This window comes from Anabrus simplex, chromosome 10 (assembly GCF_040414725.1).
Source record: "Anabrus simplex isolate iqAnaSimp1 chromosome 10, ASM4041472v1, whole genome shotgun sequence".
NCBI lineage: Eukaryota > Metazoa > Arthropoda > Insecta > Orthoptera > Tettigoniidae > Anabrus > Anabrus simplex.
Genome location: NC_090274.1, coordinates 41,918,721 through 41,941,654, shown reverse-complemented (window position 1 = coordinate 41,941,654; position 22,934 = coordinate 41,918,721). Strand labels below are relative to the sequence as shown.

At 38.6% G+C, this 22,934-nt stretch overlaps 1 protein-coding gene across 1 annotated transcript; it reads left to right on the top strand.

Moving 5' to 3' along the window:
* The first annotated feature begins 606 nt into the window (after positions 1-606).
* LOC136882151 (uncharacterized) lies at positions 607-21,571 on the top strand. The gene is made up of 2 exons (XM_067154700.2): positions 607-853; positions 10,231-21,571. Exons 1-2 carry the CDS (start codon positions 751-753, stop codon positions 10,401-10,403), a joined length of 276 nt encoding a protein of 91 aa, XP_067010801.1. The 5' UTR covers positions 607-750; the 3' UTR covers positions 10,404-21,571.
* The last annotated feature ends 1,363 nt before the right edge of the window (positions 21,572-22,934 follow it).

Sequence of the window (22,934 nt, the reverse complement as noted above, 5' to 3'; positions counted from 1 at the left end):
CAAAATGTCTCCCTACGATATCATTGAGTTTAAAGGTGAAGACTTTCGGACGTCATCCGTTGAGAAAGCAGTAGAAAACGAGTCCAGTGAGATAGCAGTAACTTCCGTAGGGATCAATCAGTTATTCTGTATGGTGAATGTCACGTTAAACAGATGATCATGCGGTTGTTTGTATTACTTCCGGCTAAAATTGTTTTATTGAATCGTAGGGATAACATTATTTGTTCCAAATGAATTAGACGAATCAAGGGGATGGCACCACCATATATCTATGCATAATACTGAAGTAGATAAATGGGCAACCGTATTCAAGTGAAATCAGTTGACGCAGAATTTGCACTGCTTTCAAAATATAGACATACTATTCGAGTAGCTTTTCGCCTGTTGCTAAGCTACTTTACTTTTCTAGAGGACTTCGCATTGAATTTATGCGGGCACATGTGACCCGTATAAATCTGACTCCATTATCCCCAAGTTGAATTTTCCATTAGAAAAACCGTGTCGAGGACTTGGAACAGTAGCGCAGCTTAGCGGAAGCATATGTCAACAGTGTGCACTTTCTACCGCCGCCCAAGCTCACCGCGATACATTTCCGTTGCAAGCGTTTGTCGTGGCTGATAAAGATTTGGCAACGCTGATACCGCTTGTGCTATTTCTGTAAACAAGCCAACTATCCCACGTGTTTCCCGTGGTATTGGATTACACATAGTAGAATTATAGTTTGTTTTGGTTTGAAATCATCCTTGAGAAATGCCGCAAGGTAAACTGAAGGTAAAAGCTAAAGTTCCAGTGACGCCAAAAGCTAAGAAGAAGCCTGCAAAAGCGAAAGGTCCTGCCGTATCAAAACGACGAGGTTTGTATAAAGCTACGCCAAGCCTGAATCTGGTAGCGTAATTCCAGATGGTTGCTTCTTTATTATTTAGGACTATGTAGAATTTTGAAAGTTTGTATTTATTTGCCTGCTTTTTATGTATGCTTTTATTGATTACTCTCTCACGCAGTGTTTGTGTGTATGAACTGTGTATGTTTGATTCAGAAAGTTGGGAGTCCATTTTTAATTACTAGGACGCTGTATCCGCACTCTAAAGACTTGTAAAACTTACAGGCATCGTTAACAGAGTGCTATAAAATATCGGGTTATAAACGTAATTTTTTAAAATTAATGTTGTAGAACTCCCAGCGCTGTTGGTTGAAGAAAATTTATCGTGTCATTATGTTGTTTAAAATCTAACGGATGTTTTCCTCATCTGATTTAATTTCCTATAGCTCACTAATAAATATTTTATATTCTCCTCTTTTTTTTTTTCTTCCTTGCAGCCTACGAAAGTTGCTATTCCCAAAAGTATTTGGACTCAAGCCGCTATGTTACTTTGCCGAAATCTTGATTTTCAGCACATATGTATCACGTGGGATTTTATCACCTAATCTGTAATAGCAGATAAGCCTGCCTTTCATATTTACGACGTGACTTACTACAGTTCACTTTTTGGTGGGTTTGTTTATAGTTTGGTTTTTGTGTCATTGACCTCTCTTGTTTACGTCCAATGCCCCCTACAGAGAATTTAAAATTATGTTCTATCACCCTATTCAATCATCTCTTGTTTACGTACAATGCCCCCTACAGAGAATTTAAAATCATGTCTGATCACACTATTCAGTCATTTTCTAACCTATTTCATGACATTTGTATTATTGCATTTCATTGTTAACTCAGTTTTAGAAACAGTAACGACTGACAATCATATACTAACTTATTTCATGACATATTATACTTGTATTATTATTGTGTTTCATTGTTAGTCAGTTTAACTTCTTTTAAAATCTTTGTCATTATGCCAAGTTAAATACAGTATGTCTAGTTCACTGTAAATTAACATAAGTTGAAACATGCTCTGAAAGAATAATTTAGTAATATTTTTGAAAGTGACGCCATGCTCAGGTAAAAGAACAGGAAATTTAATGAACTTCTATGCCGGATGGATTGTTGTACATGCGTGTGTGGCATTAGGTACACTGTTCAATACAAGAAGTAGAGAGTCAGTTTGAAAATTCCCATAACCTAGAACTGTTATCATTTAATGCTACATTCTTAGGCCCTACTAGGTCTGTCCTCGTTGGAATTGTAACGTTTATATTGTTGTAAAACTTTAAATCCAAGATGTCCTGTTGAATTTTTATTTCTGTTTAATGTCATCTAACATATCGACGGTATGCAAGGAGTACCTCATCCCACAAGGCTCTTCCTATCCATTATTTTCCTTAAGATTGGTCATGCCTCCTGCCACATATGGATATGCAGTCCATGAGACCATTGCTCATGGCGTTCATTTTCCTATGCCTATATGTAAAGTAAAATCAACCTTTTGTCACCATACTGTAGGAATGTATATTTTCATGAAGTATTTACATGCACTCCTGCAATATAATGCATTTAAGGTTCATTTTCCTTTACACATTAACACAGGAAAATGAACAGAACGAAGGTTGTTCTAATGGACTGCATATCCATGTGTGGCTGGGAGGCGTGACCAGTCCAGGAGGAGCATTGTGAAATACAAGGTATTGCTTGCACATCATCGATATTGTGTATGTCAACAGCTATTCTTCGAGGTACTATGATTGTATCCCTTCATTTCCCAACGTCCGATTCTTTTTCATTCTATTAATTTGCTCCCCAGATCGCAGTTATTGAAACACTAGGAAACAGGCCGCTAAGGCAGGCACACCATCAAACGCTGCTTATAAAAGTCTGCTTTTCCCAATTTAATATCTGCACACTTATATTAAACAACATATAAACCACCGTCCCTGCGTAACGTACATCCAGTACAGTCTCCTTCTGCAGTATCGAAGCAGCATTGGGCGTGGTCATTACCTGGATGGGTGACCACCATGGCTGTAGGTTTAAGTAAGGTATGAAACAGAACTACAGAAGGCCGTATACAGTGTCGTATTTTGCTAAGTACCAATCAGAGTTCAACCTTGTAACAGCTGGTCATTTCTTGCGGCTTGGAAGCCCATACTTATTCCGCAGTTGACAGTTAACAGAATAGATATATATACACTTATTATCAGCAAGAACATAGTCAAACTGTTGCATTCAGGGATAGGTTCCCATTTCAGAGATATAAAAAACATTTTATTGTTTGAAGAAAGACTGCATATGTGAACACATTTTGGGTCTCCTTTTTCAATTCTTATTTTCTTCTCAAACTATTATGAAGGTTGTTGTATGTTTAAGGATTAGATTGATAAACCGTCTCTTGACCAAGCAAGTGACCGTACGGCTTGGGTCACGTAGCTATTGGCTTGCATTCAGGAGATAGTAGGTTCGAACCCCACTGTTGGCAGCTCTGAAGATGGTTTTCCGTGGTTTCCCGTTTTCATACCGGAAAATGCTGAGGCTGTACCTTAATTAAGGCCACGGTCACTTCCTTCCCACTCCTAGGCCTTTCCTCTCTCATGATCACCATAAAACCTATCTTGTGTTGGTGCGATGTAAAGCAAATTCTAAAAAAGGTGTGTCTAGAAAATAGGCTAATAACATTATTGGTTTGATGCCTCTTCAGTTGCTCTAGATTTTAATTGATGGTACCGGGTGAGTTGGTCGTGCTGTTAGAGGTGTGCAGCTGTGAGCTTGCATCCGGGAGATAGTGGGTTCGAACACCACTGTCAGCAGCTCTGAAGATAGTTTTCCAAGGTTTCCCATTTTCACACCAGGCAAATTCTGGGGCTGTACCTTAATTAAGGCCACGGTTGTTTCCTTCCCACTCCTAGCCTTTTCCTATCACATTGTCGCCATAAGACCTATCTGTATCGGTGCGATGTGAACAAATTGTTTTGTTTCCTTAATTGATGGCAGATTTCACTATTTTGTCCAACACAAGTTTTTTCAATGTCATAAGCCAAGAACTTGGAGTTGTCTCATTTAAACACCCTTTGAAGCCACTAGTGCCAGTGATAACCAGCTGTGTCTCCGAGGGTGGCTGTGTCTTTTTAAGTGGCCCATAAATTAAAGAAGCCACAGCTGTTTGAAAAGTTGTCTATTTCTGAATATGTTAACATGCAAATTTGAGGTATAAGTTCTTGCCCAATTTTGCTGGGCTAATTTTCCCACCAGTAATTTGAGGAAAAACTGATTTTGCGCTGGGTGCTCTACCATTCGCCTGCAGTGATGTAGGTCATATTCGTTCTGTTGCAAAGGATCCTCATTTCCCCAGGTCCCCATGACATGACAGAATACCCTAATGTGCCATGGATCCTCCTTCTCAGGTCATCAAGGAGAACACCAGCGTTCCCATGACCTACCTCTCTCGTGGCAGCCATGGGTTTGCCTCCTTGGACCTCGAAATTCATGGTTTTCCTGTGGATGTGGAGTGGTTCACTTTCTGGCCCGCAGTACTCTGGTCAATTGGTTTGGCCGATGCATCGCGATCGGATCACGGGTGGGATCAGCACGGGCGGCTGGGGACGCTTCCTCCCAGGATACCATACCCTCCAACTCCCGACCCCTAATATCCTCCCCTTCAAACTTAATAATTTTGCCCCTAACCAGACAAAACTTCCCTCCGCCCCCTCGCTACTTCAGGGTCACCTCGGTGGATCAAGTAGCCGAGAACCTGTAACCAAGAAATTCACTCCAGCCAAGTATTCCAATCTACCCCCCACCCTCTTACTTCCTGGCAACCAGCAATACGCCACCCTTAAGCCAAAGCTAAATCCATCCCCAAACTTTGAAACACTAGAAAACAGGTAGCCGAGATAGGCGCACCGCTAAGCGCTGCTTTTCCAAATTTAACATCTGCACACTTATATTACACATATATACTACCGTTTATATAAATATACGTCCCTGCGAACGTACATCCGATACAGTCCTCTTTCATAGGTTATGATCTTCATTTCCGTATAACTAATAAGATAGAGTTTGAGGGATGTTCCACCATTCAATATATTTTACAATGTGTTGAATGGTGGAACATCCCTCAAACTCTATCTTAACAGTTCTCTTTTGCAGTATTGAAGCAATATTGGGTGTGGTCAGTACCTGGATGGGTGACCACCATGGCTGCCACATACCGAACCACATTGTTCGCTGTGCCAGCCTGGTCAACGAGGAATGCGTCATCGCTCTCATTAGTTAAAAACGTCTTCACACAGCTTAATGTTTAAATACACCAACTAAATCCACCAGCCTGCCCCCAGGAGTGCATTTACTTTTATAACCTAATTAAATGTAGCAAGCACAATTCTCTTATTACTTGAGTAGCTACTAGTATTGCCATTGGCTGATAAGACATCGTTCCCAGAAATCAAAACTCTCAGCTTTCCGTTACCAACTTGCACAGAATACAAACACAACTAAAAGACTCTTTTCTATGACTGTGGCGCATACTGTCTGCAGTGCAAGAAAAACGGTCATTTAGTAGCTGTAACCTATGTTTGCACATCTCTAGGCCCATCTCTGTCATAGTAAACAGTGGCCTCTTCGGGCTACATTCTCTTCCAGAGGCTTCTTTCTGTGGCTGCAGTATATACTTTCTGCACAGCGAGGAAAAAAGGTCATTTAGCCTTTTTGCTGCACATAACGATGTTCAGTAATTGTCTTGTCCCTATTTCCTAAAATGGCAGTCTTGTGCATTGTACGATCACGTCCGCGAGAAGGAAAGAAACGACAGTCATACTGCGCCTACATGTCTGCACTGCAAGTCGTGACTCATGGAACTAATGTCATATAGTACAAGGTAAAACAACAGTCTAATATACACAGTTGCGAAGCTTAGCTCATTGTTTTCATCCATGCGACTGCAGTACTCCAGGTGGTCAGCAGGCTACTTGTCTACTGGGATGTGAAAGTTGGTGTACTTTTTGCGAGGTAAGCGTGTGGTAATTCCATTACAGATGATTGGTTTTGTATAAAATTAACATGGCATTTACGAAAGGAGATATGTGTAGTGCAAAAAACTGCTCAACTGCAAGAAGTAGACACCAGAGCTATCATTCTTTAGGTTTCCTAAAAAGTAATGCTTGAACTACTGTTTACATTTTCGCATAATGGAATAATATTGCTAAGACTTCAAGTAACATCTTAACACGTAGCAGTATTTTTATTTTCCAGGTGTAGAAAATGAAAGAGTAAGCAGGCTGAGTTAATGAAGAAAAATTTGAACTATTTGCAGAATAATATAAAATTACGTTTGAATAATTTTGAAGACAGCCAGTTTATGTTAGCACAGAAGAAGAAATTAGTATGGAATGCAGTTCCATTCTAAATAAACCTGCGCGCTAATTTCTTTGAAACAAAACATTGATTAGAGTTGACCAACCCGTGTCAAAGGAGCAGGAAAAATCTTGTAGGAAGTCGAAGAGCATTGAGAGAACAGGGGCTGTTGTTAGAGCCTTACTGTATGTTTAAGTAGAATGCTTACAAGCTCACTTAAAATTCCCTAATGGAAATACCTGATTTTCCTCATGAATGCTGTGAAGGTACCAAGTCATTATTGTTGAAATTATTTGTGAAACTAAGATTGCAAAAAATTGTTAAAATTTGCAATGAAAGTTTTGAGGGCCATAGAAAAAACACGTACACACAATTCAGTCATTTAGCTATTCGAAAATGGCTAAGACCTTAACTACAGTGGTGTGATCAGTTTTTCCTTCCAAAATAAACTATTATAGTTTTTCTTTGGTATTATTACCATGCTGTAGTAATAACACGTTGATACACTGGACTACTTTTCTTACAATTTATGATTAATATAGTTGTTCAGGTGGTTAGAGTTTATAATTTACGTCGCAAAGTGCCCTTAGCTGTTGGGTAGAGGGCTTGTTCCAGACAGTTGTAGCTTGCTGACTGCTGCAAACACTGGCGTTATTCCGGCCGTCAACAGGATGCCATTTCATCACTAAGGAGCTTTGCGACTGTGTGTATTAGACTGTGGTAAAACTTTGGCTAGACTTCAAACCATTCAGTCATGTCTCCTTTTTCTGTGTCTTGTGCGTTTTCGAGATATTTTAATAATGACTTAACGTGGCAAAAATTATGCAAGTTTTCAAAACATTGTCTTCAAAGTCCACACTGATGTACACTTCAAAGAGGTCTCAGTAATGTGTTAGTGGTTTCCAAGTATCCTCGCCTTTTGAGCAGAAAGCTGAGGCATGATATGCTCGTCCTGAGAATAAAAAAAATTCCATTTCACTGTAGAAATTATAAGTTTATGGCGAAGTTTTACTGTTGAAATTACAACTTACACAAATGCACTGAAATGCACAGGAATTATCAGGAATCTTCATGAAAGTCCTATATATCTAACTGACAGTTCCTGTGCTCTTCCCATGTTGAAGTCAGTCAACTAAATTTGTGCATTGTTGGTAACAATAATGAACATTCCAGTATTCATTAACTTTTACTTTTTGTTGGACTTGCACTGCTAATGAATACAAGTAACAATTTTCACCCTTAGCCACACAGCTGTACCATGTTTGATGTGAGCAATGCTCCAGTAACCCATAAAAGTGTAATTTTTGGGCAAAATTTTGGAGTTGCAAAGAAAAAGCATGGGCATACTTTTATAAGAACTTTCTAAATCCTGCAGGTATGTTCCTTCTTTTTGTATCTGTCGTGTCCGCCCCAGTTTGAGCTCAGGACTATCACTCTTCTGAGGATTGAACCTGTGACCAGGAACGTAGGAAGAACGGTGTCACTGAGACGTGTTGATACGGGAAAATATGAGTAAATATTCATATCTGTGTGATGGCAGTGAGGCCAAGGTAATGTAAATAACATTAGGAAGAGATTTAAGGTAAAATTAGGAACCATACAGGTCTTGAAATATGAAGGCATACAAAAGGTAGAAAAGTAGCAAGTTGTGCAATTAGAAGAAATGGCTTGGTCAAGCTGTGGTGAGTCATGAAGCAGGAAACTGCACCCTGCTAAGTGCGTAGTATGTCTTCAGAAAAGGTGGAAAGTAGGTGAACGAAAAGGGGCGTTTTCGTTCTGGCTGGCTGTAGCCAGTTACCATAGGAAATAGAACTTTGATTCCTTTCTAGAAGAAGGCGTATCGTAGAGAGAGTATAAAACCAGGGTACACACCTTGGAGGGGGCTTTTTGGAAGTTTTCTACCGGGAGTGCGAGCGGAAGCTCAGTCAGTCAGGTCTTCGATAATAATAATAATAATAATAACTCTAAGTTGGACTTATAAGAGTCGACCACGCCAAGTCTTCGATGTCATTACTATTCGAGATTGAGGAGAGGCTTGTATATACTGTATATATTTATATATATTCATTGGTCTGCAATAAGAAAGGAGGTATTTGGGAAGCTGTGGACTTCGTCTCTTTCACACGCAGCGAATCTCCCTGGCCCTTTGTAGTAAAACTCCCATACCGCTCGGGGAGCAATCTGACTTATCACTTCACGTCGTGAAAATACCTGTCTCGACATATCAGTTAATCTGCTATTTACTTGGATAAAGTATGTGCCAAAACATAGAAAATGAATATAAATATTTTTTTGTAGAAAATTGAATTGTAAGCACACTTAGTGTGCTCCATTTTCAACAGGACCAACAGTTATAAAGTACCGGTATATGTAAAACAAAGCTATCCCTAGGAGGAAAGGAAGTTAAAAGGCTGCCACTGCCTGTAACACTGGCATTAAAACAATATTACTTGTACCCTATAATAATCTGGAAAAAGTAAGCTTTTTGATGGTGAAAAATGTACAGAAATCTGTTGAATGGTTCCCTAGATTACCCTTCACGTACAAACAAACTTACAAATGTTTATGATTTCTTATTTACAGAAAAGCGCAAGAATGTGTATAATAGCCTATGATATCTATGCTATTCTTTGCTGTATTCTGCGTGAGATTTTGTATGCTCGATGAAAGCACAGTTTCTCGCAGACCTTATTGTAAAACCCATGCACCGCGAACTTTGTGATAGTGCTCTATAGTTCCTGGTTCAGCGCACTGGTCTTTGGTTCAGAGGGTCCCGGGTTCGATTCCCGGCCGGGTTGGGGATTTTAACCTTAATTGGTTAATTCCAATGGCTCGGGGCTGGGTGTGTGTGGTGTATTCAACATTAGAAATCATCCTAGGTAGGGCCCTCATCTTCATCTTCACAGACGTGCAGGTCGCCTAATAGGCTGTCTACTAGAAAAAGACCTGCACCAGGCCTCTCCGGAGGCCATACGCCATAAGCCTTGTTACGTGAAACTTGGGGTCACTGAGGTGGGAATGTAGACTGGTATTGTGCAGTGTAATGTAAACCAACTTACCGTATGAATAAAGTAGAAAGGAACACAGATTATTTATCCACTTACCTATATGGTTACAATACTTTTTTTTTTTTTTCTTAGACTCTTAATTGTTTTCACATCTTTTTCCTTTCTCTTGGACCTTCTCTATCAAACTGTAATGCAAAAACAATAAGGAATAATGTCGGCATAACTATAGAGTCCGCCCCGCAAAGTTAGTAACATGAGGCACCACTATGTGGCGCATGCGGAGTGACTGTCCTTTGTTTAATACTTAGCTTTCATAGTAGCGCTGAGGTAAGTAGATCAGCACTGTTGGTTGGTTGTTTGATATGGCTATCTTTTTCTTGCCGTGCGGACAGTATGCGCTGTGGCAATGGATAAGAGCCTCACGAAGGGAGTGTAGCCCCAAAGGGGCCTCTGTTCTCATGATGAAGGTTGGCCCGGATGTGCAAAAATATGTTACAGCTATTAAATGACCTTTTCTTTTTTTGCCGTAAGCGCCGAGATTAAAGGAGGAACTAAGAAAGTGTAAGGTTATTGTCCGATGCCGTGACACCTTCAAACTTCGCCTGGCCTGTTTAGCACTTTTTCTTCTGCAGTAATTGATAATGAAATCTCTGTCTTAATCTTCGATATCTCGGCCAATGCCCATGATCCTTGGCAGAAGCAATGGAGAATGGTGCCTGGACCATTACTTTAGGTTATACAAGTAAATATACTTCTAGCGGCAGGTGGGTTGGTCTCTCCTCCAGTATCATTTCTATGTAAGAATAGTAGCACTGAAACTACCGTATTATGCTACAATCCTTGCGGGGCGGACTGTATGTTTGTACCATAATGTCTGTTTTTAGCTGCATAAGTAAGAATTGGTCTTTTTTAACTATTGTTCTGATCTCGGCCATTTTTTGTATGTTCATAACCGTACATGTTGAAGATATTTGATAACAAATTACCTGTTTTATCTTTAAGGTCGTCCCATGAAGGCTAAGAAGGGCGGAGCACAGGAATCTTTGAAGCTGAAGAAAGCTGTCACCAAGACGATAAACGAGAGTATGGAGAACGAGCTCAGGGCGAAGGCTCTGGACGGGAAGAAGTCCCTCACCAACAAGAAGGCCTCCCCAGCAAAGAAGAAGAAAAAATAAGGTGGAAGCGTTCTCATACTGTGCAATACAAAGTAAAAAAGAAAAGAAAAGCATACTCCATTTTTCTATTTTTGACATACAGAAAAACATAAAAGGAAACTCAGGTATAATATGCCAAACGTACAATCTTATTATAGAACTCTCTGGAAAGTGGATATTTTAGGAACATATTGATTGAATCATAGCAAAATTGTAAAAAAAAAAAATAAGATCTGTCATGTTATACCAAAAAAACATTTAAGGACAGTATTTTGATCATTCTGGTTTGAGATATATATATATATTATGAAGTTTTAACTTATTTTGAAACGTGTTTGTTGTATACGTCTACCAGACCTACCCATCATTCATGACACCCATCTTTAGGTATTATCTGTTTTGTTTCTGGCAAATTAACTTTGCATATCATACGTTTCTCTTTTCTCATCATTTCTCCGCATCTGGATATGATCATGCTTTTACAACGCAGCATGTGTGTATGTGTGTTCTTTGATTTCATGCCACAGGTTTGATCTATTCCAATTAAGGTTCCCTTGATCATTAAGTGTTTACAGTAACTAAAGGCCAAGGTGTGATAATGTGAGGCCTTGTTCTAAGCGTAGGATGCTACAAAGTCTTATCAATTTGAAGTTACTTTAACACGAGGTATATAGGTACTCAATTTTCATTAACTTAGATGTACAATGGAGGAGCTCCTTGAAAAGCATGCATTTAGGCTCATAACATCATAATGTCATATTTCTCTTTGGCTGGTGACTTGTTCCTGCGGAGAATCTGAGGGCGATAGTGACCACCTGTTTTTTCATTGCCCCCAATATGCACATCACCAGACCATTTTAATGCAGAAATTACTTAAAGTTCAAGTATCTTTCCCTACACGACTTTCAGTTTTGTTGCACCAACCTTCGCCTATGATCATTACTATTTTAAATGAGTACCTTGATAACACTCACATCAAACTGTAATTATGATTTAGTTTTTCAGTTGTTTTGTTCCAACATGTTTGTGAGGTGGCACTTCTATATGTCCCTGGTGAGTAGATACTGTATCAAGGTTTTTATTACTTTCCGATCTTGTACAGTGTAACACGTTACTCCTATTCCAGCTTACTAAGTTCTTTGTGTCCCTGCTCAGTACCGAATGTAATACTTCCATGAACCTACTCATACCCGATACAATTTTGCTTCTTTAAGTGCATCTATCTACGTGTGATCATCCTAAAATCGGGCATTAGTGATGTAATCGTGTGCTTCTGTGATATAAGTGTAATATATTAATGGTCTCGTGACTGGGAAAGAATTTATTGAATCCCAAATAAATATCCACAAGACAAGACTCTTTGGCTGGTGATGGAGATTGTTTTAGTGGACAACAGAACAAGCTTAACAGTCCCTTTACTTTTACTTTGACTCTGGGCACTGTTAATATAACATTTTATGTCAAAGGTTTTTCCAAAATATTAACTGATAAATATGAGGACTCTCTTCCTAAAAGAAAAACGGAGCTAGGGGTAACCTACCTTTTTTTAAAACATATTGTCGTGGATCATCAGGGTACCTAAAACTTAGAATTACTACTCAGAGGTAGCATGTTTTGTTTTACTATAATTTAAATTTATTAAAACTTCTATGAACATACAGAAACATGCACTTAAAGTTGGAGTTTTCCACTTCATGCAGTTTGTATTCTGTACCTTAGCTGTACACACAGTTCTCCTGCACTCCAACAGGGCTCTCGCAGTATAGCATCATTCCTAAGCAGTTTGCTCCACAATACAACTAACATGTATGCCAAACTCTGCATAGCTGTCTGATTGACTCACTTTTTGCTGACAAACTCCTAAATGACTCTCTCAGGACTCACTGACTGTGTTGTGGCTGACTCACGCTCCTAGCTTCACTCTTTATATAGGTCCGCAGAAGATCCTTGAATCTCACAGTTTCTGCTTCCCGATCATCGTGGGTACCTTTCCATGCCAGAATTTTTGAAAGAGTTCAACAAAATTTCTTATTGTGTCTCATTGATGCGCAGGGCTATTGGTCTGCACGCCACTGGCCCCACCTACATTATAACCTCTCAACCGCCACACCCTTGGCATTCATGGTCCCAGTATTTAAAGTGACTTTCACATCTTAAGAATTATCGTAGCATATAAGAGGGGAAGCAAGAAAACTCGATAGGTCTCGTTGAGAGACCTACCGTTGTCATCACAGCTGGTAAATTAGAGCATGACTCAGTTATTTTAAATTATTTCACTGCAAATGGTATCAAGTTTATATTTGTAAAGTCAATCGACTCTGTTCCATTATCATCATCATCATCATCATCATTTCCCAACTCCAGTTTCCCGGGTGTGATGTCTTTGTGTCTGTTGTAGATTTCTGTTCTGTTACACATGGGGTAATTTCAAAATTTTACCTATGATGAGTAATGATCTCATTTCTACAGTTCCAACGTGTCCTCCTGTAAACACGTTCGCTCCAGAGGTGCTGAATTGATCCGTTATTTGAATCTTTAATTTAAAGTTCATGGCAGTGAGGTTTGTTGTCTGGACTTAGGGTATAAAGAAACAGGAAGGCAAAGTGCTTACATTTTTCATAATGATCTGATAAGATGAAAGTTTTATCCTTATTTGGAATGGATCAAGCTATTATTTCTAGATATACTGGAATTCCATTGGATATGATTTTTTTTTGTTTGTTTTTGAAGCATAACGCAAGTTATTTTGACAAATGTGTTGTACTGTAATGGTAATATGGATGTTAAGAATCTGAAATGATTTCTTTTTCTTTTTATTCATGATATTTTATTATAATCATTATTTAAGTATATGTAACATTTTTATGAAGGTAAAACCAAACTTTAAAAAGAGTTTTAGAAACTTTTTTATCATATTATATAACATATTATATATATCATTCAAAATAGAATCTTTTATTATTAATATAATAATAATTAAGTTGTTACAGAAGATAGTTTTTCATTAATAATGATATAAGCACTTAGCACACATTAAGATACAAAGAAGAATCATTGTACAAACTTAATATTTAGAATTGTGTAACCTGAGGTGATGCCATAGAGAATAGTGCCCTTTTGTAAGTACAACTGTGGCAATGACAAAGAGACTTATTTGTGATGACAGAAGGAAGAGAGGGAAAAGTCAGACTGCATCTTGCGATACCACTGCTCGATCAAATTTATTTCCTTATTTTTCTCATGTTTTCCAGGTGATCACTCAACCAAGGAAAGTTGGAAAATATTTTTATTAGTGAATTGGGATCCTGATTTTTAGGAGGAATTATTACACAGTGTATTATACTGATCTTCATAGCGGTTTTACCACATTTCAAGGTCTGCTTAATTGTTTTATTGTAGGAGGAGTGCCTAAAGTTCTTATGGTGAAATATTAAACAAATTTATTTGTTTAACCATGTCAGGAGTCACCTAATGTTAGAGCAGAAAATATAAATTTGAATCTGGTGCTATAAACATTATGAACATTCATTAACTGAAGTTAAAAACAAATTAAATACATTTACTCTACCAAATCAAAAGCTTCAGGTGTTGCATGCACCTTTCCCTCTAAGGTGCACATAATCAGGTATAGGCTGTATACAAGGAGATGGTCCGTAGTTGTGGCTCGCTGGTAAATCACCATTGTTGCAGTTGGTCCTTGATTGACCAGCTCTGGTATATAACCTGTCGAGCGCACATTTTTCTTTGTGACCCTGCAAGGTGATTTCTTCTGGACTGCCTAGATCTTAATATGAATTTTGGAGTTGGTTTAGTAGGACTTTCTGGGGGAGGAAGGAAACTTTGATTTGAGCTATGGAGTTGCTGGTAAATACCCATATTGTGTATAAGCCTCCAAGTTTGATGTCTCAGAATGAATATGTCAGAGAATTTGCTGTGTGGTACAGTACACGATGCAGTTCAGAGAAAATATGTGGTCCCCATCCTTTTGAGAAACCAATTTGTTGTTGTTGTTCTGTCTTGTGTTTAGGATAATATAGACAAGACAGGTTCTTTTTTAAGGGAGGGGGTTACTTAGGTTTCGACCAATCAGCAGTCCAGTTCACGGGTAGATATGGTTTTCAGAGGCTTTGTGTTGGCGAGTGTTTTTGTGCAATATAATTAATACGAAAAAGTAAACCAGTCATATTTTAAAGCCTATAATATTCTCAACTTTGATTCTTGAGTAGAAGTACAAGTGTGATGTTTTAACCATAGTTACCAATTATCATACCTCTGGTTACTGGCAGAAGTTTTTAAGTGTGGTGCCAGCAAATGTAATGCCATAAATGTTAGATTTCATTGTAAGTTCCAAAACAGTGACAATGCCAAAAGAAAGAAGTGTAGTTAGCTTTTGAAGTGATCTCAGGCTTTGATAGCATTTAGGAGCCAAACAGCACCAGTTATTATCACTTAAGTTGCAGTAAGAGTTTGTAATTATCCAGTTGATAAAATTGTCTGACTTTTCCCTATCCTTCATGACATACTTGTATTGCAATAAATGCCATTTATAGTATAGTGGTCTGCCATGAATTAGGAATTTTGGTTATTTCATGGATTTAATAAAACGTTTCAGTGAACTTTACTACCATTTAGTATGTGGTGTTATACATAAAAATACATTTTGTCGTCTAATAGTGATATTCACTATTTTGTTTCATCATCTTTGAAAGAGAAACTTCGTCTATCTATTTTTAGAATTTACACTTATACATTGAAAATAAACTATAATTTTATTGGCTTTATATCCCACAACTACTTGACAGTTGTTGGAGACACGGAGGTGCTGGAATTTACTCCCGTTTTATGTGTCAGTAAATCTACTGACCACCGGACTGGGCCACTTATAAATTATACCACAAAAACACCATTGAAATATAGTGATAAGAAAAACTGAGGGGCGACGACCTAAACGTCGGGTCCCTTAAAAAATCATCAATAAAAACTGAAAATTTCTAATCCAATGGCAGGTCGCTGTAGAAACTCATTAAAAAAATTGTACTAGTTCACTAAAATGAATACAGAGTTCTATTATATACATAAATAAATATGTTTTGAAATATAAAATTGGTATTAGTGAATTTTTTGTTGTCATAGTGAAAATACAGTGTTCATGCATTAATTAAGTATGCTTAGATCTAGTATGTAGTCAGCATGGCCAGTCCCAGAAAATGTATCTCAGTGGTGCACTGCAAGATCTCTTCAGTTTTCTTAGATTCAGTATTTTGGTGTTACAACTGAATTTTCGAACAAGGTTTGTCGTGTAGGTTTAGATTGTAATAAATATACCCTTTGTTTGTTGGATTGTGATTGTAAGAATAATTTCTCTGGAAAAATATAGACCTGTTTATTTGCCATACAAGTGCAACGGCAAAAATTGTGTCAATTTATACAGCGTAACTGTGGGTTTCATTGAATCAGCCTGACAGTACAGCTGAATACAAGGATCCAGAATAGAATAAATTTACAGCCTTTAGCAGTTATAAACAAAGGAAATGAAATGCAAAAAAGGAATCTTTGTGAGTTGCACAGTGCATTAACATAAAGTGTAATTGTAAATAATGTCTCAGTGCTGTGAGGACAATGACCTGGATGACATCTGTGTTAATTCTGAGTCTTGTGTAGAAATTAGCAGGGGATACATGTATTCTGTCTTTTTTTTTGTCAACTTCTGTCTGTGTCGTATCAGTCTCGAACCAGACAGTTGGACCGATTACATACCAAAACTATTTTCCTTTGTTGGGAAGTACTGTAATAATGGTAGAGATTGACCTTCAGGTATGTCATGTCCAAACTGCTAACGAGGTAATTTTGAAGGTAATATTCTACAGTGGTGCCATCCTTTTATATCTGTTTTATATCTTTTTTAGAAATCCACAAGAGAATGAAATCCCTCCCATACTTCTTTGAATAGCTACTTGAGTTAACTAGGTGTTGTTTGGAAACTTTCATCGCCCCGGTTGAGAAGTTAAGGTGTTACTCACCAAGCATCTGGAAGTTCACCAGAAGGATTAACATGGAAAGTCATTCGTAGAGTTTTTAATAACATTGAAAATATTATACATATAAAAGGCTACATAGGAAATGGTAGGTGCTATCCAATTTACTGTAATGTAAGCAAACTGTATTTCAGACTGTGACAGCTGCAGTCTTGAAACAAGATTATTTTGTCTTTTTTGAGAGCACACCATTCAGCAGAAAAGAATTCTGGTTTACTACAGTTGAGATTATTGTACTTCATAAATTTTATATTGCTGAGGAATAATTCATGCCATCTTGGAACACACACTGGAGAAAATTACATTCAAAATGGCATAAATCAAAAGCACCGCGTGCCTTACTTGCCAAACCTATCCACTCAGTTATCTGTTTTATTTTGATCTGTGGGGCATTTTACTGTTACTTTCAGTTGAAATGTCTGAAGTAACAACCTTGTTTGGAGATTGTACCCAGTTGCTTTATCAATTTTTGCCATGTCTTCCTCACAGGTTTCAGATTTTACAAGATGGTAGCGCTGTCTGTGTATGGTGTAGCTTTACAGGATATCCGTCACTATATTTTGTAGCAATTCTACTGGACCATAAGTTTAAAGAATAACAAGTTAATGACAGTGTGGAAGTAAATTTTTTGATCTCTAAAAGTGGTGACTTTTTGAACATGTTCTATTGTCAGATACAATTACAATTAAACATACAGTAAGATACAAGTAATCTGATTGTATTTTTTCTGCAGAATTATGATGTACTTACATTATTTATGTGTGTAAGTTTTGGTGCAAAATTATTTTGTGTGCCATGCCTCTTCAGTATTGAGTTGAACAAATATATTTGGACAAAATGTTCTCGTGTGCTTTTCAATGCTTTTAGCTGACTTGTCGCTAGTTAGTAAATTGTTACAGTGCTTTGCTAATTGTTTTATCATGTTAAATTTTGAAATGGCACTATCTTACGTGTCACACCTTGGTAAATCATCTTATATTTGTATTATAAGTGTGGTACTGAATGCATTTGCTGCAAATTTTTTAAATGTAACAAACAGGTGTCTGCCTGAAAACTTGCTCCAGTTACCTTTGCCATAGGCACGGCTTTGTCGAATAACAGGTGAAAATCCGCCTTTTAAGATGAGCCTAGGTGAATTTGGTTGGTTGAAGGGGAACAGTTTGAGCTTTCAACGAGATTTAGTGCATGGATTTGGAATTCGATATGCAGCAGCAAAACTTACGATTATTTCCTTTCAGTCCAAAGATAATCAAAGTCTGCAAGACTTCTGCTGGGAAAATTCAATACAAAATGAATTATGAAAATTTTTCAAAGAGGTTGAAAATAATGTCTCAACATTTTTTATGAAGTTTCAAACGACATAATTAAAAAGTAGCAAAGCACTAAAGAGGCTTTGAGACTTAGCTTACCCAAGGAAAAAAGTTATTATACGTAGTAATGATGCATCGTAACATTTGGCTTCACTAATCCTTTTGATCACACATTAAGTTCACTGTTATGACATTCCATCTAGTATGGACAGTTCAGTGCTTAAAGTTTTCCCTGCGGAAGGTTGTGGAGTGGGGATTATCGATCCGCCTAGCGCACTGGTCGCTGGGAAAAAGTTAACAGCCTGTCAGCCAAGGTTGTGGCTAGTCTCAGTCGTGCCTCGTGCATTATATTGGTGATCTGTGATCGTATTTTGTTGTTGTGTGTTAGTTTCATCGAAAGTGCATATATGTATGTGTTACATATTTTGTGTAAAATAGTTCATACCGAGAGAACATCGAGGTCATTATTTGTTGAATTACAAGAGCAAGTCTCTTCCTCTTGGACGTATGATACAAAATGTGCTTACAAAGATAGGAGACAAGACACCACACTTGCACATTCAAATAAAAAGGAACGATTAAACAATGAATTAAATAATACTTATGTGGATGAAGAAAAGCATTTGACACTTGCAAACCACCTCAAATTCATAACTAGCAATGGTCTTCCAACCATCTGGAAAGAAGTAACAAAAACCACAGGCAAACCCTTCAGGCAAGTAATTCAATGTTGAAAACATCTTAGGGATTTGAGCTACGAGTTTTAGGTAAATAAAATTTAATAAAGTATGAGAATATAGACCTGTTCTTTATTTATTGCTGAAAATTACAATCCTGTTCTTAATCATCGTTATCCAGTCGATTAGGTTAGCAGTTTGTCTTTCTCTACCACTACGAGTGCTAATGTGAGTCAATGCAGAGTTTCACTTAAGCCCTTATAACTACATTAGGTGTGGACATTTTTCAAAAGGATCAAAAAATGCCTGAGGGCATTGAACCAAGAAACACATTACAGAAAGAATTATATGTAAATAAGTTAATCTGGCTAGGATTTGAATCAAAAAAGAAAACATGTGAAGAAACACTATTTTAGGCAGATTTTCCGGAACTGCATTTAGGCCGGAAGTAATTTTTGAAATTTTTAAAAATTTAGTTTGATAGAGCTATCCAAGACATACAATTTGAAACCTTTCTGGGCCCTTTAGCCCTTAAACTTTTGGCACAACAGGAAATTGCATAGTTTTTCATGGTATGGGGACCCCTACTTTGACCGCTAAGAAATCTTTTCAACGTTAAAACTTACGAAGTTAGTCAAGACATTCCCTGTTATTACACCTTCCTCAGAAAGGAGTATGAGCACACTAGAGGATGAAATTTATCTTTGTAATTCAATGAGGAATGGAAGATTAAGTTCTCTCTGTACAATTGCCATTGAAAAGAAACCAGTTAAACAACTTCCTATTGATCCGAGTTTCAAGGAACAAGTACTTTTCGGCAATTACAATGAATCCACGCATGAACATGCTGTATAAAAAACTATAAGGTAATCCGATTTTATTCAGCTTACCCAGTGTTTACACTTTTGTTTTGCCACTACATTTAACTGTTGCACCTGGCATTCAAAATTAGTCACTTTTGCATTGGACTGGCAAGTTTTTGGGCAAATGGACTCTTAATATGATTTATTGGCTGACTGTTTTAAAAGTTATTCTTGCCATTTGTCTGCGAAAATATTAGATGAATTTGTAATTGGTTATTGAAATATATTTTATCTTCATGGTACTTATCAATCTTTGAGATTACATTTTTGTGCCTCCACAGAATTACAGTCCTTTCCTGATCAGGGTGCTTGTAAAACATCAGTGGTACCTCTTCTCTCGAGTATGCATACCAGTTTTATGTGTACTTAGGTAAGAACTTTTAAAAATGGGTGTCGGTCGTATCCATTACAAGGAAATTCTGTCTGTATGTACATCACAAGAAAACGGCTGAATATAATTACAGTAAATGAAAACTGCTGTTAATGTTAAGGTCAGAGGATAAGACACTACAATCTAGCTTAGAAATAGTTTTATTCACGTTGAATGAAATGGTAGTTTAGGGGAAGGTCTACAAGTTAACTCTCAAATATCTTTGTTTATACGGGTGCTGTCAACAAAATGTTACATAACCGCAGCAGTAGAAAATAACATTTCTGATCTTATACCAAGCATAGGTTGATTCCTTGATGAATAATGTTTGTTGGGTATTCAGCCCGAAGGCTGGTTCGATCCTCCACAGCTATGCCAGCAGCTGTCATAGATGGCCTAGGCATCACTGAAGAAGCGTCAAGGGATTTATTTACTATTCTTTAGTCTTCCATTGTTACTGTAATGGTAAATCGTGCCAAAGAATCCTTTGTAACAATGAGAGAACAAAAAGTAAATTCTGATCTTCTCTGCTTCAAAGTGAGCTGTGAGCAGATGTCTGCAGGATCTAGAGATGGGGAATTAAATAGCTTTCTTCTTCAAAAACTTTTCGTTCCATACGGGAATTTGTGTGACATGTCCACAGCTCGATCATAATTATAGGCGATGTTTTTGTCCTCTTCTTACTTCTCTTATCTACTCGTACTTGCGGTCGCTATGTTTCCGGTTTCCATTTTGAACTAAGTGCAAGATTTTTCTGTGTGTGAACTGTGAATACCTAGACTGATTTCAGGGACATCAGTTTTAAGCCCCTCAATTAATATGTGAAAACTTCAATTATCCTATGCTTTCAAGACTCTTGTCTTGCGTGTGATTTGTTTTATTATTCGCATAGTGGCTGGACGACAGTAAAAGAGTCCATAAGTATCACGAAAGAAGAAGAAGCTTTCTTCTTCGTCTTGCCATTCATCTGTGTCGTACATATATAACTACTGGAAGGCTCTACTTGACAGTGGTCCATCATAGTATTTGAGCTATTTGATCCGCGCTGTGGGGGTGCTGATAGAAGCGGGGAGTTTATGGCCGTGAATAAGATTGCTTTTCTCCATTTACCTGAACCCTCTACAGGGTTGATCTGTCGAAGCTAGTACAAAGTGTATACAAATAAATACTTGTATGAAGTGGTGTAAATGCCATTAAGTGATTTTTTAAAATAGTAGGAAGATGGGTTCTCTTGACTTGAAAATTACCAACCCTATGTTTAGCACACCTGAAGTGAAACTGCAAACTTCTGTTAGATACCCGAAATATTTATAGTTTTACATACCTGTAGGTATCATGGTCGTAGCAGCATGATCTACACTTTTATTTTGAATCCGTATTCTAAGGATATGACTTTGATTTAAAAATTCAGGATGCATTGACTGGGCTTCTAACCACACCAACCTTAGTGAGAAGCCACTCAGTCTGCTATACTCCTCCCAGTGTAAAGGAACACTGGGACTATTTTTCCTTTGACCAGGTGGAGAGATAAAAGTGCGATAGCAAGTTATACAATGGTTTCTAGAAAGTGAATGTTTTGACAAAGGTGTTAAGATTAGCTGTTATTTTGACCCGGAGAACTCAAAAGAAAATTCACATTGGATCTCAATTTTATTGCCACTCAGGGAAGAACTGAGTAAATACAGTATTCAGGATTCAACCCACAAGTTGACCTCTTTCGGGTTTGTTGAGAAGGTGAATCTTGGACTGGTCATGTGTAGATGGTTTATTATCGATTGTAATAGCTAGTGTAAAGCACCAGTCAGGCTATGGGTTCTTCACATTAATTCTTTTCTAGAAGTTTCATTTTTCTTATTGAAAGTAAAAAGAAGTGTGTTAATGTAACGTAATTGTATTTATGTACCACAATAATAAATGAGAAGTTTGATTTCCAATATATCTTTATTACACTCACCCTAAATTTGTAATAAACTGTCCTGAATGTAATCCACAACCAAACATTAACTTCATTCAAAAGATAGGACTTACGACCTACACTTACATGTACAGGGTGTCCGAAAAGTCCCCGCACCCCTACTTTCATACATTTCATACACTGACTGACAGAGCAAATGCAACACCAAGAAGGAGTGGTCAGAACTTTATGCCAATTGCAGGGTAGACTGACGTCACTGAGGTATGCTCATGATGTGAAATGCGCCGCTGTGCTGCGCACGTAGAGAACGATAAATGGGACACGGTGTTGGCGAATGGCCCACTTCGTACCGTGATTTCTCAGCCGACAGTCATTGTAGAACGTGTTGTCGTGTGCCACAGGACACGTGTATAGCTAAGAATAACAGGCCGCCGTCAACGGAGGCATTTCCAGCAGACAGACGACTTTACGAGGGGTATGGTGATCGGGCTGAGAAGGGCAGGTTGGTCGCTTCGTCAAAACGCAGCCGATACCCATAGGGATGTGTCCACGGTGCAGCGCCTGTAGCGAAGATGGTTGGCGCATGGACATGTGGCACGTGCGAGGGGTCCAGGCGCAGCCCGAGTGCGTCAGCACGCGAGGATCGGCGCATCCGCCGCCAAGCGGTGGCAGCCCCGCATGCCACGTCAACCGCCATTCTTCAGCATGTGCAAGACACCCTGGCTGTTCCAATATCGACCAGAACAATTTCCCGTCGATTGGTTGAAGGAAGCCTGCACTCCCGGCGTCCGCTCAGAAGACTACCATTGACTCCACAGCATAGACGTGCACGCCTGGCATGGTGCCGGGCTAGAGCGACGTGGATGAGGGAATGGCGGAACGTCGTGTTCTCCGATGAGTCACGCTTCTGTTCTGTCAGTGATAGTCACCGCAGACGAGTGTGGTGTCGGCGTGGAGAAAGGTCAAATCCGGCAGTAACTGTGGAGCGCCCTACCGCTAGACAACGCGGCATCATGGTTTGGGGTGCTATTGCGTATGATTCCACGTCACCTCTAGTGCGTATTCAAGGCACGTTAAATGCCCACCGCTACGTGCAGCATGTGCTGCGGCCGGTGGCACTCCCGTACCTTCAGGGGCTGCCCAATGCTCTGTTTCAGCAGGATAATGCCCGCCCACACACTGCTCGCATCTCCCAACAGGCTCTACGAGGTGTACAGATGCTTCCGTGGCCAGCGTACTCTCCGGATCTCTCACCAATCGAACACGTGTGGGATCTCATTGGACGCCGTTTGCAAACTCTGTCCCAGCCTCGTACAGACGACCAACTGTGGCAAATGGTTGACAGAGAATGGAGAACCATCCCTCAGGACACCATCCGCACT

Excerpts from the sequence above, each read along its gene's own strand:
- LOC136882151 (XM_067154700.2), top strand. The coding sequence starts at position 751 with ATGCCGCAAGGTAAACTGAAGGTAAAAGCTAAAGTTCCAGTGACGCCA. Across the intron at positions 854-10,230 it reads TGCCGTATCAAAACGACGAG|GTCGTCCCATGAAGGCTAAG; the intron begins GTTTGTATAAAG and ends TTTATCTTTAAG.